The 13,533-nt window shown below is 40.5% G+C and overlaps 1 protein-coding gene across 1 annotated transcript in view; it reads left to right on the top strand.

Annotated features, from left to right (window-relative positions):
* MYO6 (myosin VI) overlaps nt 1-13,533 on the top strand; it is a 130,562-nt gene that overhangs the window by 54,294 nt on the left and 62,735 nt on the right. Inside the window, exons 9-10 of the mRNA XM_067294094.1 lie at nt 1,364-1,528; nt 12,200-12,280. Coding sequence (XP_067150195.1) covers nt 1,364-1,528; nt 12,200-12,280 — 246 coding nt within the window. The remainder of the gene's footprint in view (nt 1-1,363; nt 1,529-12,199; nt 12,281-13,533) is intronic.

Raw genomic sequence — 13,533 nt, 5'->3', positions numbered from 1 at the left:
CATTTTGGGACCTTATATGAATAACACGTATCTGACAAAAGTCACGGAATTGGTTTGTGTCAAAAGTACTATTCACTGTGTAGCCTAGGAAGAATTTTCTTTCTTTGTGCATAGTTTTGTTTGGATAGTTTATGTATACACACATTCCACAGTTAAGGGTGACTGTGTCTGTCCAGCACATTCAAGTTGAAGACTTGTTGACCATCCCTGTAGAGAATATGTATGTGCCTCCTCATCTTTGCCATGTTGGTTGAGGATGTAAAAAAACAGTTTGTTTCAGTTCCTTTGTGCAGAGTTGGAGCTCACCATCTGGTCTTGAGCTTGTGGTCTTTTCCGAAGTTTTCATTGCTCAGTTCTGTAACTAAACTTTAGATCTTTGCTTAACAGTTTGGACAGTAAATAATCAAACCCCTTCAAGGGGAGAGGGACTTTATCTGTTGGTCCAGTCCATATTAACAAAATTATGGAAAGGGCCCCAGATTTCCACTTGGCGTGATGCATCCCTGTCCTGTCAACTGACCATCATGTTTTAGCATGAAGCATTAATTGCTTCAAGTGAAGCAAATAGCACTCAGAATATCTTCAGGATCTACTCAGCTTATTTCAGCATTCCAGTGTAAGACCAAGCTGTTTATTTGAGCCCCCTTTTTACAAGACTTCGTAAGGGTCTTGGTGGCCATATTAGGTCTGTAGTCCAATACAAGTACAACACTGGGGTGTCTTTCTGAATGAATGACTACCTAACCATGGTCAATCTTAACAGTCAGTAAGGTCGTCTTAGTTGCTGTAATGGCCATAAGAGTAGGATTTTCTTACTGTTATGTTTAGGCACATAACAAGTTTACATCCAAAATTGTGTTATACCTCTATATGAGAAAATAAGTGCAAGTATTTGAAATAGAAGTTTTTACTCATAATTATCTTTCTAAGATGTTGTCCAAATGTGTATTCTGTAATTTGCCCCCTTTTATCTTTTTTTGCAAGAATCTCAGTGAAATGCAGTGAGTTGTAATAGAACTATAATAGCAGTTACTGATGTCAGCTGAAAGTGTAAGGGTGGTTATAACAGAGCTCTTTGCAGGAACTACTGCCAAGAATTTCTGCTTGTGGATATGAAGCAGACCCTTCTTATTAGAGGAATGTATGCAAGTGCAATAAATAAAGGGAGGGGAAAAAAAGTAATAGTAAGGATAATAGTTTCTTTTTTAACTTTAATACACATTAAGTATAGATATATTTTGACCTTCTCTTGAGCAGTGTCCATTGAAAGAACCATGATCAGACAAATATAAATTGAAAACTCCTAACTTGGAAATAATCAGAAAAATACTCGGATAATCAGAAAAATATTTCTTCCTCCTAGAATTCGGTGGTTGGTGGATTTGTATCACATTACCTTCTGGAGAAATCTAGGATCTGTGTGCAAGGCAAAGAAGAGAGGAATTATCATATCTTTTACAGGCTTTGTGCTGGTGCTCCGGAAGACATTAGGCAAAAGCTATATTTAAGCTCTCCTGACAACTTTAGGGTGAGTATTGAAGTCAGTGATTCTAAAATTGCTCATATGGCCATGCATGGATTTTTTCATGTAGATATTAGCTTATTATCTTATTTGATCCTGATAAAAGGCTGCCTGCCTGCCACTTTTTCCATATTGGAAGATTTCCTGTACTTTTTTTTCCTTTCAAAATCGAGGAATCTTTGCTTTTTCTAAAAATATACTGTTGCATACTCAGCTGCTAGTAATTTTGTTACGAGCTCTTCTTGAGGTGTAGAGTGTTCCCCCTCCGCACTGTGATCCAACTGTTCTGTGAGTAACCCGTCTTTACATTAATCTGAAAAATAAAAAACATTTATTCCTTCCTCCTCTTACCATGCATTTAGGAAGACTAAAGGAATTGCATCCTCTGTTTCTATCTTTTGAATTATTCCTTTCTCACACTTCCCACCTAGGATCACCACCATGGTGGCAAGGTGGTCATGTGTCTCTGTTGCAGTCCTTACACTTTCACATCACATTTTTTTCTTTCCTATTCTGTTTGATGTACTCTGTTCCACATCTGTCATTTTCTCCGTTTCAGAATCTCTGCCGTTCCTCTCTTCATACTCCTCTGTCATTCTTGGCCACTCCAGTTAACATAAGACTCATCAGTCCTTTTAGGCTGAAAGTTTACCCTTTTTTTTTCCTCCATTTGACCTGAAGCCCATGCTCAACTCTTATTGCCAAGATTACTTCTTTTCATTAAGCATAATTCTCCCTCTTATTTTTCTTCTACTTTATTCTTTCCTGAGGATGACTTATTATCTCTGAATTTTCTGTCTTTCTACAACCTGTCACTGTTCTGGTCACAGAAAGGCCAGTAAAATGCGAATGAAGTCAGTGCTGAATGTAGTACATGTAACTATATACCTAAGTGATAATAGACTTAAAATAAACATGGAGGAAATAGCACTTGAATTGTTGTGTATACTTTTTTTTAGAAAATATCAGCTTACTGTTCAGTGGCAGAGAAAAAGCAAAGTAGAACTTTAGGAATCATTAGGAAAGGAATTGAGAATGAAATAGTGTGTTATGCTGCTACATAGATCCACATTTATAATAGTTTGCACGGTTTTGTCATCCCAGCTGAGGAAGGAATAGTAGAAGTCTTGGATGAAATATAGATTGTGTTTTACTTCTTCAATTTAACTTCTTTACTTTTTTGTCTGTCTTTCCTCCTTTCTCTTCCACTTCTCTAGCTGTTCAGATCTCACTGAATTATTTTCAGAAAAGACAAGTGATTCTCTCACTTCCGTATGGGGAAACTTTTCTTTCCGTTTTTCTTTCCTTCTTGTTGGTCAAAAATTTCTCTTCCTCTCTACTTTTTTAGCTTTTCTATTTGCCTGAGTGACCCCATCCCCATTTCCTTTATTTTTAAATTCTCATTTAATTTTTTTACTGTTTTACACCATGATTATTGCAGTCATTTTTTCCCTTGAGAAACGAATATTGTTGTACTCATATCCAACCAGAGCAACTTCACTGATATGGCTGTTTTTCATTGTTTTCTGGACTGTCCTTTCTGTTTCCCTTCAAAGGAAGCTTTTGTCTTCACGTTCAACTCATAAGCTGATTCTCATCTTATTCTTTCATCTACAATGTACTAGTAAGGTGAAGACTCTTGCCTTCAATCACCCTGTACTTCCATTACCTGATATTTAATTATTCATATATAAGCATATTGATTTTTTTTTTCCTTTTGACAATGATACTTGAACTGTAAGCATCCACAAATACCTGCTTTGTCGGTTTCTATTTAAAAGAAGACAAAGATTAGTAAATCAATGTGCTGAGGTGACTGTGCATCCTACTGATAAATGGTAGTCAGTTTGCTTTTGTTCTGTCATTTGTCTGTCTCTATCCATTGTCTCTCTTGCGCTTGGCTTGGAGTCTCACTGAGGCAGAAATCTGTGTATTCCTAGAGCACGCAGAACAAGTCCCTGCCCGAGGCTTTTAAGAGCTTTTCTAACACAAACTTGGAGAGCGTGTGGAATTCTGAGAACATATATTAATTGACTGTCATCTTCGTAAACTTCCTATATCTTCAACAGGATACTATGCACTGCTAACAAAGTATCTGCTAATATATTCATTGGGTTTTCTGTTGGTGTTTTTTCCTGCTTGGTTTTCTAAAGTAATAAAACTTGTCAGACTGTGCTTATCTGTTACTTTCTCCAATAACTTTTTGTATTCGGTTTTATCAAAATTCAGCAAAGGGCTAGAAGCCTTAAAGATAGGAAGTTTCTACTATACTTCTGTACAAAACAGTGCTCGCATAGGCGAGACCTAAATTAGTGCACTCACTGTGCGAAAGGCAGCCTGTAGATTGATCACTTAAAAGGTTGCTGCTGCTGCCTCTTGGAATGGCCAACTCAGTGCATACTGATGAGCCAGGAAGCAGGTACAGAGCGACAATTCCATATAGTACACTTCACACACTTGTATTCTGGTTTCTTGATGATCCTGCTCCCTAAAAGTCATGGTAGTGTTTTAGGACAAATTCCCTTCCTCAAAGGTCTTCTTAGGGGCTAGGGATGCCAGTACATCTTAATATTATTTCTTCATTCTGTAAAGATAAAATTTTCTTATAGTCCATCTATTTTTGCTCAGTCTGATGTTTATTAAGAAAGAACTGTGTCTGCTCACTAAGAGAATTTTTCTTTTAAACATAGCTGACAAGCAATGCTTTAAAAAAAAGGCCCAAACTCATTCCTTTCCATATGATGTGGAACTACAGGCGTACCTTGTTTTATTGCGCTTTGCTTTATTGCGCTTCACAGATACTGTGTTTTTTACAAACTGAAGGTTTGTGGCAACCCTGCGTTGAGCAAGTCTGTCAGCGCCATTTTTCCAACAGCATGTGCTCACTTCGTGCCTCTGTGTCACATTTTGGTAATTCTCGTAAAATTTCAAACTTTTTCATTATTATGATATCTGTTATGGTGATCTGTGATCAGTGATCTTTGTTACTATTGTAATTGTTTTGGGGCGCCGTGAACTGCACCCCTATAAGATGGCAAACTTAATCGATAAATGTTGTGTGTGTTCTGACTGCTCCACCGACCGGCCGTTCCCCTGTCTCTCTCCCTCTCCTCGGGCCTCCCTATGCCCTGAGACACAACAGTATTGAAATTAGGGCAATTAATAACCCTACAATGGCCTCTAAGCATTCAAGTGAAGGAAGAGTCGCATGCCTCTCACTTTATGCTTCATCATTTCTAGCTTTTGATTTAGTGAGGAAGGCATGTCAAAAGCCAAGATAGGCCAAAAGCTGGGCCTCTTGCGCCAAACAGTGAGCCAAGTTGTGAATGCAAAGGAAAAGGTCTTGAAGGAAATTCAAAGTGCTACTCTAGTGAACACAGGAATGATGAGAAAGCGAAACAGCCTTCTTGCTGATAGGGAGAAAGTTTTAGTGGTCTGGATAGAAGATCAAACCAGCCACAACATTCCCTTAAGCCAAAGCCTAATCCAGAGCAAGGCCCTAGCTCTCTTCAATTCTGTGAAGGCTGAGGGAGGTGAGGAAGCTGCAGAAGAAAAGTTTGAAGCTAGCAGATGTTGGTTCATGAGGTTTAAGGAAAGAAGCCATCTCCATAACATAAAAGTGCAAGGTGAAGCAGCAAGTGCTGATGTAGAAGCTGGAGCAAGTTATCCAGAAGATCTAGCTAAGAGAATTGATGAAGGTGACTACACTAACCAGCAGATTTTCAGTGTAGACAAAACAGCCTTATTTTGGAAGAAGAAGCCATCTAGGACTTTCATAGCTAGAGAGGAGAAGTCAATGCCTGGCTTCAGAGCTTCAAAGGACAAGCTGACAGCAAGAGAACTAGAATTAGAAGTGGAGCCTGAAGATGTGACTGAATTGCTGCAATCTCCTGATAAAACTTTAATGGATGAGGAGTTGCTTCTTATGGATGAGCAAAGAAAGTGGTTTCTTGAGATGGAATCTGCTCCTGGTGAAGATGCTGTGAACGTTGTTGAAATGACAACAAAGGATTTAGATTACATACACTGAGTTGATAAAGCAGCAGCAGGGTGTGAGAGTTAACGACTGGCTGCGCCGCTGGTGTTGGCAACAGGGTTTTGGTTTCTACAACCATGGGACCCTGTTTGAAGATTGACAACTGATGGCGAGAGATGGGATCCACCTCACGAGGCAGGGCACGCGGGTCTTTGCCAACAGGTTGGCCAACCTGGTAAGGAGGGCTTTAAACTAGGAAAGATGGGGGAAGGGGAGAGTTATAGTGCCAGGGTAGTTGGCAAAAGACTGCTCAAGTCAGGATGCCTCCAGCAGGTGAATGCAGCCAGGGAAGTGCGCATGGGACGTGGCTATGGAGGATCCTCTTGTATCCCTCCTGGGAAACCTGCATGCTCGATCACCTCTCTGAAATGCCTGTACACCAATGCACGCAGCATGGGGAACAAACAGGAAGAAGTAGAGATGTGTGTGCGGTCGCAGGGCCATGATCTCATTGCCATTACAGAGACATGGTGGGATAGCTCGCATGACTGGAGTGCTGCCATGGATGGCTACGTGCTTTTTAGGAAAGACAGGCCAGGAAAGCGAGGTGGTGGAGTTGCTCTTTATGTGAGAGAGCAACTGGAATGTATTGAGCTGTGCCTAGGGGTGGATGAAGAGCGAGTCGAGAGCTTATGGGTAAGGATTAAAGGGCAGGCTAGCATGGGTGACACTGTTGTGGGTGTTTACTACAGGCCACCTGATCAGGAAGAGGAAGTCGATGAGGCCTTCTACAGACAGCTGGAAGTAGCCTCACGATCCCAGGCCCTGGTTCTCATGGGGGACTTCAACCACCCTGATATCTGCTGGAAAGACAACACAGCTAGGCGCAAACAGTCCCGGAGGCTCCTGCAGAGCATTGGTGACAACTTCTTGACACAGGTGGTGGAGGAGCCAACAAGGAGAGGTGTGCTGCTGGACCTCGTACTAACAGACAAAGAAGGACTGGTGGAAGATGTGAAGGTCGGGGGCGGCCTTGGCTGCAGTGACCATGAGATGGTGGAGTTCAGGATCCTGCGAGGAGGCAGCAGGGCACCAAGTAGGATCGCAACCCTGGACTTCAGGAGAGCAAACTTTGGCCTCTTCAGGGACCTACTTGGAGGAATCCCATGGGTTAGGGCCCTAGAAGGAAGGGGGGTCCAAGAGAGCTGGTTAATATTCAAACATCACTTCCTCCAGGCTCAAGAGCGGTGCATCCCTGTGAGTAAGAAGTCAAGCAAAGGAGGCAGGAGACCTGCATGGATGAGCAAGGAGCTCCTGGCAAAACTCAAGCAGAAGAAGGAAGTATACAGAAAGTGGAAAGGGGGACGGGCCACTTGGGAGGAATATAGGAACCTTGTCAGAGTATGCAGGGATGCGACAAGGAAGGCTAAGGCCCGTTTGGAATTAAATCTGGCAAGAGATGTCAAGGACAGCAAGAAGGGCTTCTTCAAATACATCAGTAGCAAGAGGAAGACTAGGGAAAGCGTGGGCCCTTTGCTGAATGGGGTGGGTGCCCTGGTGATGAAGGATGCAGAGAAGGCAGAGTTACTGAATGCCTTCTCTGCTTCAGTCTTTACTGCTCAGGCCAGCCCTCAGGAACCCCAGACCCTGGAGGCAAGAGAGAAAGTCTGGAGAAAGGAAGACTTTCCCTTGGTGGAGGAGGAGTGGGTTAGAGATCATTTAGGCAAACTTGACACCCACAGATCCATGGGCCCCGATGGGATGCACCCACGAGTGCTGAGGGAGCTGGTGGATGTCATTGCTAAGCCACTCCCCATCATCTTTGAAAGGTCATGGAGAACAGGAGAGGTGCCTGAGGACTGGAAGAAAGCCAATGTCACCCCAGTCTTCAAAAAGGGCAAGAAGGAGGACCCAGGGAACTACAGGCCAGTCAGCCTCACCTCCATCCCTGGAAAGGTGATGGAGCAGCTCATCCTGGAGGCCATCTCCAAGCATGTGGAGGACAAGAAGGTGATCAGGAGTAGTCAGCATGGCTTCACGAAGGGAAAATCATGCTTAACCAATCTGATAGCCTTCTCTGATGGAATGACTGGCTGGGTAGATGAGGGGAGAGCAGTGGATGTTGTCTACCTTGACTTCAGCAAGGCTTCTGACGCTGTCTCCCATAACATCCTCATAGACAAGCTCAGGAAGTGTGGTTTAGATGAGTGGACAGTGAGGTGGATTGAGAACTGGCTGAATGGCAGAGCTCAGAGGGTTGTGCTCAGTGGCGCAGAGTCTAGTTGGAGGCCTGTAGCTAGCGGTGTCCCCCAGGGGTCAGTCCTGGGTCCAGTCTTGTTCAACTTCTTCATCAATGACCTGGATGAAGGGACAGAGTGCACCCTCAGCGAGTTTGCTGACGATACAAAACTGGGAGGAGTGGCCGATACACCAGAGGTCTGTGCTGCCATTCAGAGAGACCTGGACAGGCTGGAGAGGTGGGCAGAGAGGAACCTCCTGAAGTTCAACAAAGGCAAGTGCAGGGTCCTGCACCTGGGGAGGAATAACCCCATGCACCAGTACAGGCTGGGGGCTGACCTGCTGGAAAGCAGCTCTGTGGAGAAGGACCTGGGAGTGCTGGTGAACACCAAGTTAAGCATGAGGCAGTAATGTGCCCTTGTGGCCAAGAAGGCCAGTGGTGTCCTGGGGTGCATCAGGAAGAGTGTTGCCAGCAGGTTGAGGGAGGTGATCCTCCCCCTCTACTCAGCCCTGCTGAGGCCCCATCTGGAGTACTGCGTCCAGTTCTGGGCTCCCCAGTACAAGAGGGATGTGGCACTACTGGAGCAAGTCCAGTGAAGGGCCACAAAGATGATGAGGGGACTGGAGCATCTCTCTTATGAGGAAAGGCTGAGAGAGCTTGGCCTGTTTAGCTTGGAGAAGAGAAGGCTGAGAGGAGATCTTATCAACGTGTACAAGTATCTGAAGGGAGGGTGTCGAGAGGATGGGACCAGACTTTTCAGTGGTGCCGAGCGACAGGACGCGAGGCAATGGGCACAAACTGAAACACAGACGCTTCCATCTGAACATGAGGAAAAACTTTTTCACGGTGAGGGTGCCAGAGCACTGGAACAGGTTGCCCAGAGAGGTTGTGGAGTCTCCTTCTCTGGAGATATTCAAAACCCGCCTGGACGTGATCCTGTGCAACGTGCTCTAGGTGACCCTGTTTGAGCAGGGGGGTTGGACTAGACGATCTCCAGAGGTCCCTTCCAACCTCAGCGATTCTGTGATTCTGTGATTTGCTTTATTGCGGTGGTCTGGAACTGAACCCGCAATATCTCTGAGGTATGCCTGTACTTTTCAAAACTTTCTTCTTTAATATGCAATTGTTATATGCAACATTCTTTTATATATTTTAAAGCTAAAATCTTTCAGATACGTACATTTTTATTGTGCAGTCTCTTTTCCATTAATACTAATTTCTTGTACTTAATAGATTTTTAATTCTGTAACTGAATACACTACCTGCCCACTCTTGGGAATTTTTTGATCAAAAACTCTGCTTAGGAGAGCACACAAAGTTGTAGGTGTCAAGGTCAGAATTATGACCTGCTTAAAATTAGGCTGGTGCAGTGCAGTACTGAACAGTGTAAGTACCTGTACAGAATACATTTACTGTGCCTGTTTTGTTTATAAAGAGCTTATGGTCACACAGGCCTTCTCACACTCTGTAATATGATTTTTTTTGTTTGTTTTCTGTTAAATTTACAGCAGGTGCTTTCATTTACATTCAGAATGTTTTATTGCTGTAGCAAGAATCAATATTTGAATCCTGAGTTCTTTGCTGTCTGTGAAAGATTCACTGTAAATGTTAATTTTTAAACAATTTTTAATACTTAAACTTTTTTCCCTTCTGAATTTAAAGTAGGTGATCTTTAATTAAAAGGAAACTTACTCAGAGAATACACCTTATCATTATCTCAGAGACTACATCTTTGTTTATATGTAAATTAATATAAATATACTTAAAGATTAGTCATATTATATTGTATTTTCATGAAATACCAATCTATAGGAGATTTTTTGAAAAAAATGTAAAAGGTTATTTTTTTCCCCTAAATTTGTATTACTTTTGTTGGGATTATTTTTTCCATCTTGTTCTTTCTCAAGTCCTTCTTCAGGTTTTATAATAAAATGACTCTAATGAATCCTGTTATTGTCACTTTTTATTACCACATTTTTTATTGACTGTATGTGTGTCTTGTTGAAATTATCACAGAAATACCATCTCTGAAGTTTCTACTAATAATAAATGGTGATATTAGTGGTTACCACCAGTATTTGATGTTTGATCAGTGTTTTGATATTAATGCTAATTTTTTTTGAGGAATGACAAGAAAAAAATTTGGCAGAATAGATCTTAAATTGATTGTTTAGAAAAACCAGTCCCTAAAGATGCAATTTTCATGGGCCATTTGTCTTATGGTTTTTAGTTTGTCAACTCAAAGTCCAAATTAGAGTCAGCTTAGGTCCTAAGACTCAAATGTGTTTCGCTCAATGCCTGGTTTCTCTTTGCTATATTAACTTCAAAATAGGACCATCTCAAATCTAAGGCAGTTCTCATTTTTCACAGAACTGAAACAGTATTTAAAAAGAAGGATTTTTTTTTTTAGATACTCATGTAATTTAATGCTTTTTTTCTTCCTCCAATAGCCCTGCCTCCCCTTGTGTCAAACGATCCCCCTAAGATCTTCTCTTCGTGCATTTGGCTGTCTTGGCATAGGTGCATACTTACCATGGGCACATGAACCAAAACGACTGCACCAGTCACACCTGCCTAAACTGTTATCTGGATTTGGGCAGGGGGCTACTGCTCTGTTAGTCCTTCCTTCCCCTGCAGTTCTCTCAGGGAAGAATAAATATACTAGGCAAAGGACTATGAAGAGTTGCAAGTTTCTTTTCTTGTCTTTACCTACCCTTCCTGCCGACACACTCACTCAGTCCTGGTTACTCATGTTTTGGTTTCCTCTGCAGAAGTTTTCAGAGATTCAAAGCCATTGGATAATCCTGTGCTGAACCCAGCCACTGAGTAGGTCCAGGTGGCTTTGATTGCACCAGGTGGCTTGGAAAGAGTCTGCACAGTCAATGTGCACCTGGAGTATACTTGATAGATAGGACAAGCTGAATTTTTTCAGATCTTAATTTCTAGAGAAAAAATCTAGTTGCCATGTGTTTGGATCAGTGAAACTATAATGGGGCCTTGTCCTTCAATTTTTTTGTTGTTGTTTTTTTCAAAGCACAATGATATTTAAAGGCTATACCTGGCTATTGCAAGCTGTATAAAAAGTTTGTGTGCAAGCTTGTGTGCTTTAAAAATACAATTTCTCCTAAATTTAGTATGTGTGTTTACTTGATTTTTTAGCTTTCATATGACAGGTATTGTCTTGTGATCCATTGTCTCCTACGTAGGTAATTATTGAATACCGTGCTGGTTCACTTTCTCAGTCTGTCAGATAAGTTTCCGCTCTCTTGTTGATAGGTATGACCTTTTTCACCCCCCACCCCCAGTTCCTGGGATCATGTTACTAAGTACTGTGATACAGGGATATAATGTTGTATTTAAAATCTACTCTGCTTTGCATTCTTATTTGCTGATACAGTAAAGTTTTCAATTTCATTAAACACCAAACTTAATGTTTCTCGTCACTGTGTTTTAATATTAAATTAAAATTTGTGACCTAGTTTTCTTCCACTGTTAGAAATCCTTTGGAGAATGTTTTACCTTTTAGAACTTTGTATATAATTTTATTCGAAGTACAGAATTACCTGTGTTCACCTAGTTGAATACATCTTTGTTCATGAACTGGAGCAAGGAATCATAATTCACTCAAATTGTAGTTCATTCAGACAAAGGGCTCTTATCTAGTTTTTGGACAGAGTTCCTAGTTTCAGCTGAACAAATCAGAATGAAAAAGCTGGTGATACCATTTTTATGGAAGTGTCAGTCATTATCTGAATGCTTGAACTATTCCCTTTACTATACAGCGGGATTGATACCAGAAGCCAGATTCTGAATAGGCTTCTTGCTTGCACCACATTAAAAGTTTGTAATATTCTTCAAACTTTTTATTCAACTATGTTTCTTATTACCTGTAGAAGTAATCACTAGTGAGGAAAAAATGACCATAAAACTGTATAAAATGTGATAACTGTAATTTTTAGTATTAGAGATGATATCACCAACTCCCTTGACTTCCCCCCTCCTTCCCCACAAATACAGTATATAAAGCTTATATATGACTTAAAGACTATAGTACAGCTTGGTAGAGTTAAAGTTCAGTATTATGAATGGACTAGAAAATGTACTTTTGTGGTTCCTAATTTTAATTGCCTTTTTATGTAATCCCAGTCTCCATTAGTAGGTTTAGTGGAGTCAAACAAAGATAAGACAGTGGGTCCTAACACAGTGAATATCCCACTGTAGCAAACGGTACTTTAGTTGTCAAAATTGAAAAGCTTTTAATAGAAGTTTGCTACTGTTGTACTTCTGTAACTCCGTAGATGTAAGTAAGTACATTTTCAAGGAATGAATTCTGAATACCTAGCATGTTGTTGCTATCATATAATGAAATAAAGCTACGTAAAGCAAACTTTAATTAATAACATTTTTTTTTACTGCTATCTGTAATCAGGTATGCTTTTCCTCTTTTTTTTTATTGTTCTAGTATTTAAATCGGGGCTGTACCAGATACTTTGCTACCAAAGAAACAGACAAGCAGATTTTGCAAAATCGGAAGAGTCCTGAGGTATGGTGTATGTTTCCTATCTTCAGTTACTTTATATTATTAACTAATGCAGATAGACTTAAAAATGATGATTACAGTCTTACAGTGTGGAATGAAATGTTCATTTTACACATCTTTGCAGGTTTAAAGGTGTGCCATCAAAGCTGGCATATTCAGAGCTCCGGTTTTGGAGTTCAATCCTAGAAATTCATTTTAATGTGCATAGTAAAACCCAAAATGGAACACTATATAAAATTGTTTCCTTTTCATTCTTATAATAATATAACATGTAACGATGCAGCATGTCTCTGTAAAAAGCAAAAATAAGTCCAAGACTTTTTGTTGTTTTCTTTTCAGATCTTAGTATTGTTAGGAATAGATCAGAAGCAGTAGTTTTTTTCCAAAGCTGCTTTTCCAAAGTTTTTACTGTCTGGATATTTGGAGTGATATTTCAAACTGTTTTAAAAAACATTTATACAGCCTCATTTCCAGGATGGGTAAATCCCCAGTATACTTTTTCTTTTTTCTTTTTCTTTTTTTTTTGAGATACCTTCTTTCTATGAACTGTTTCTTATGACAGAACATGGCATTTCCTGGAGGAAAGCATGAAACTTCGCACCATTTTTTTTTTCCCCCCCCGCTGCTCCATCTCCCATTACACTTTTTAGAACTAGAATTACCAGACTTTAAATCACTAAGCCTTTGAGCTTGTTTGCATGAGGACACTGAAGAAGTTAATCTGAATTAATAGTATATATGAATTAAAAGTTGTTTAAAAACTTTGTTGTACTAGACAACAGAGTAGAAGTATAATTTGCATCTTTTCATATATAAAGTTTCAAATTTTCATTTGCCAAGCTGGAAAATTATCTCTTTGTTTAAACATTTCCATACTTGTGATTCAGTAGCAGGGCAAGCTACATCCATGTGTAGGGTAATACAAAGATAAGTTTACTCGAGACCTTCTCCCCCGTGACCCTACCATCTTTTTTAACTTTGAGGACTTGGGCTTGAGCTTGTTCAGAGCTTGTGCACAGAAAGATAGTATAGATATTTCCTTTGCTCGACTTAGCATTGTGAAATATACTCCTGGCTTTCTAGTGTTTGTATGTTGTAATACTGAGCACCCCATGCCAATTTCTTTTGTCTGAATGTAGAATATTTTCTATCATCAGGAATGGTGGAAAGTGAGATGCAGAAATACTGATTTGATATTACTGTGAGGCAGAAAGTTGGTAAATATATAACGCTGTCAAATGTATAGGCTGAGAGAT

This window comes from Apteryx mantelli, chromosome 3 (genome assembly GCF_036417845.1).
Source record: "Apteryx mantelli isolate bAptMan1 chromosome 3, bAptMan1.hap1, whole genome shotgun sequence".
NCBI lineage: Eukaryota > Metazoa > Chordata > Aves > Apterygiformes > Apterygidae > Apteryx > Apteryx mantelli.
Note: the sequence above shows the minus strand (reverse complement) of the source record. Positions and strands in the feature narration are given on the sequence as shown.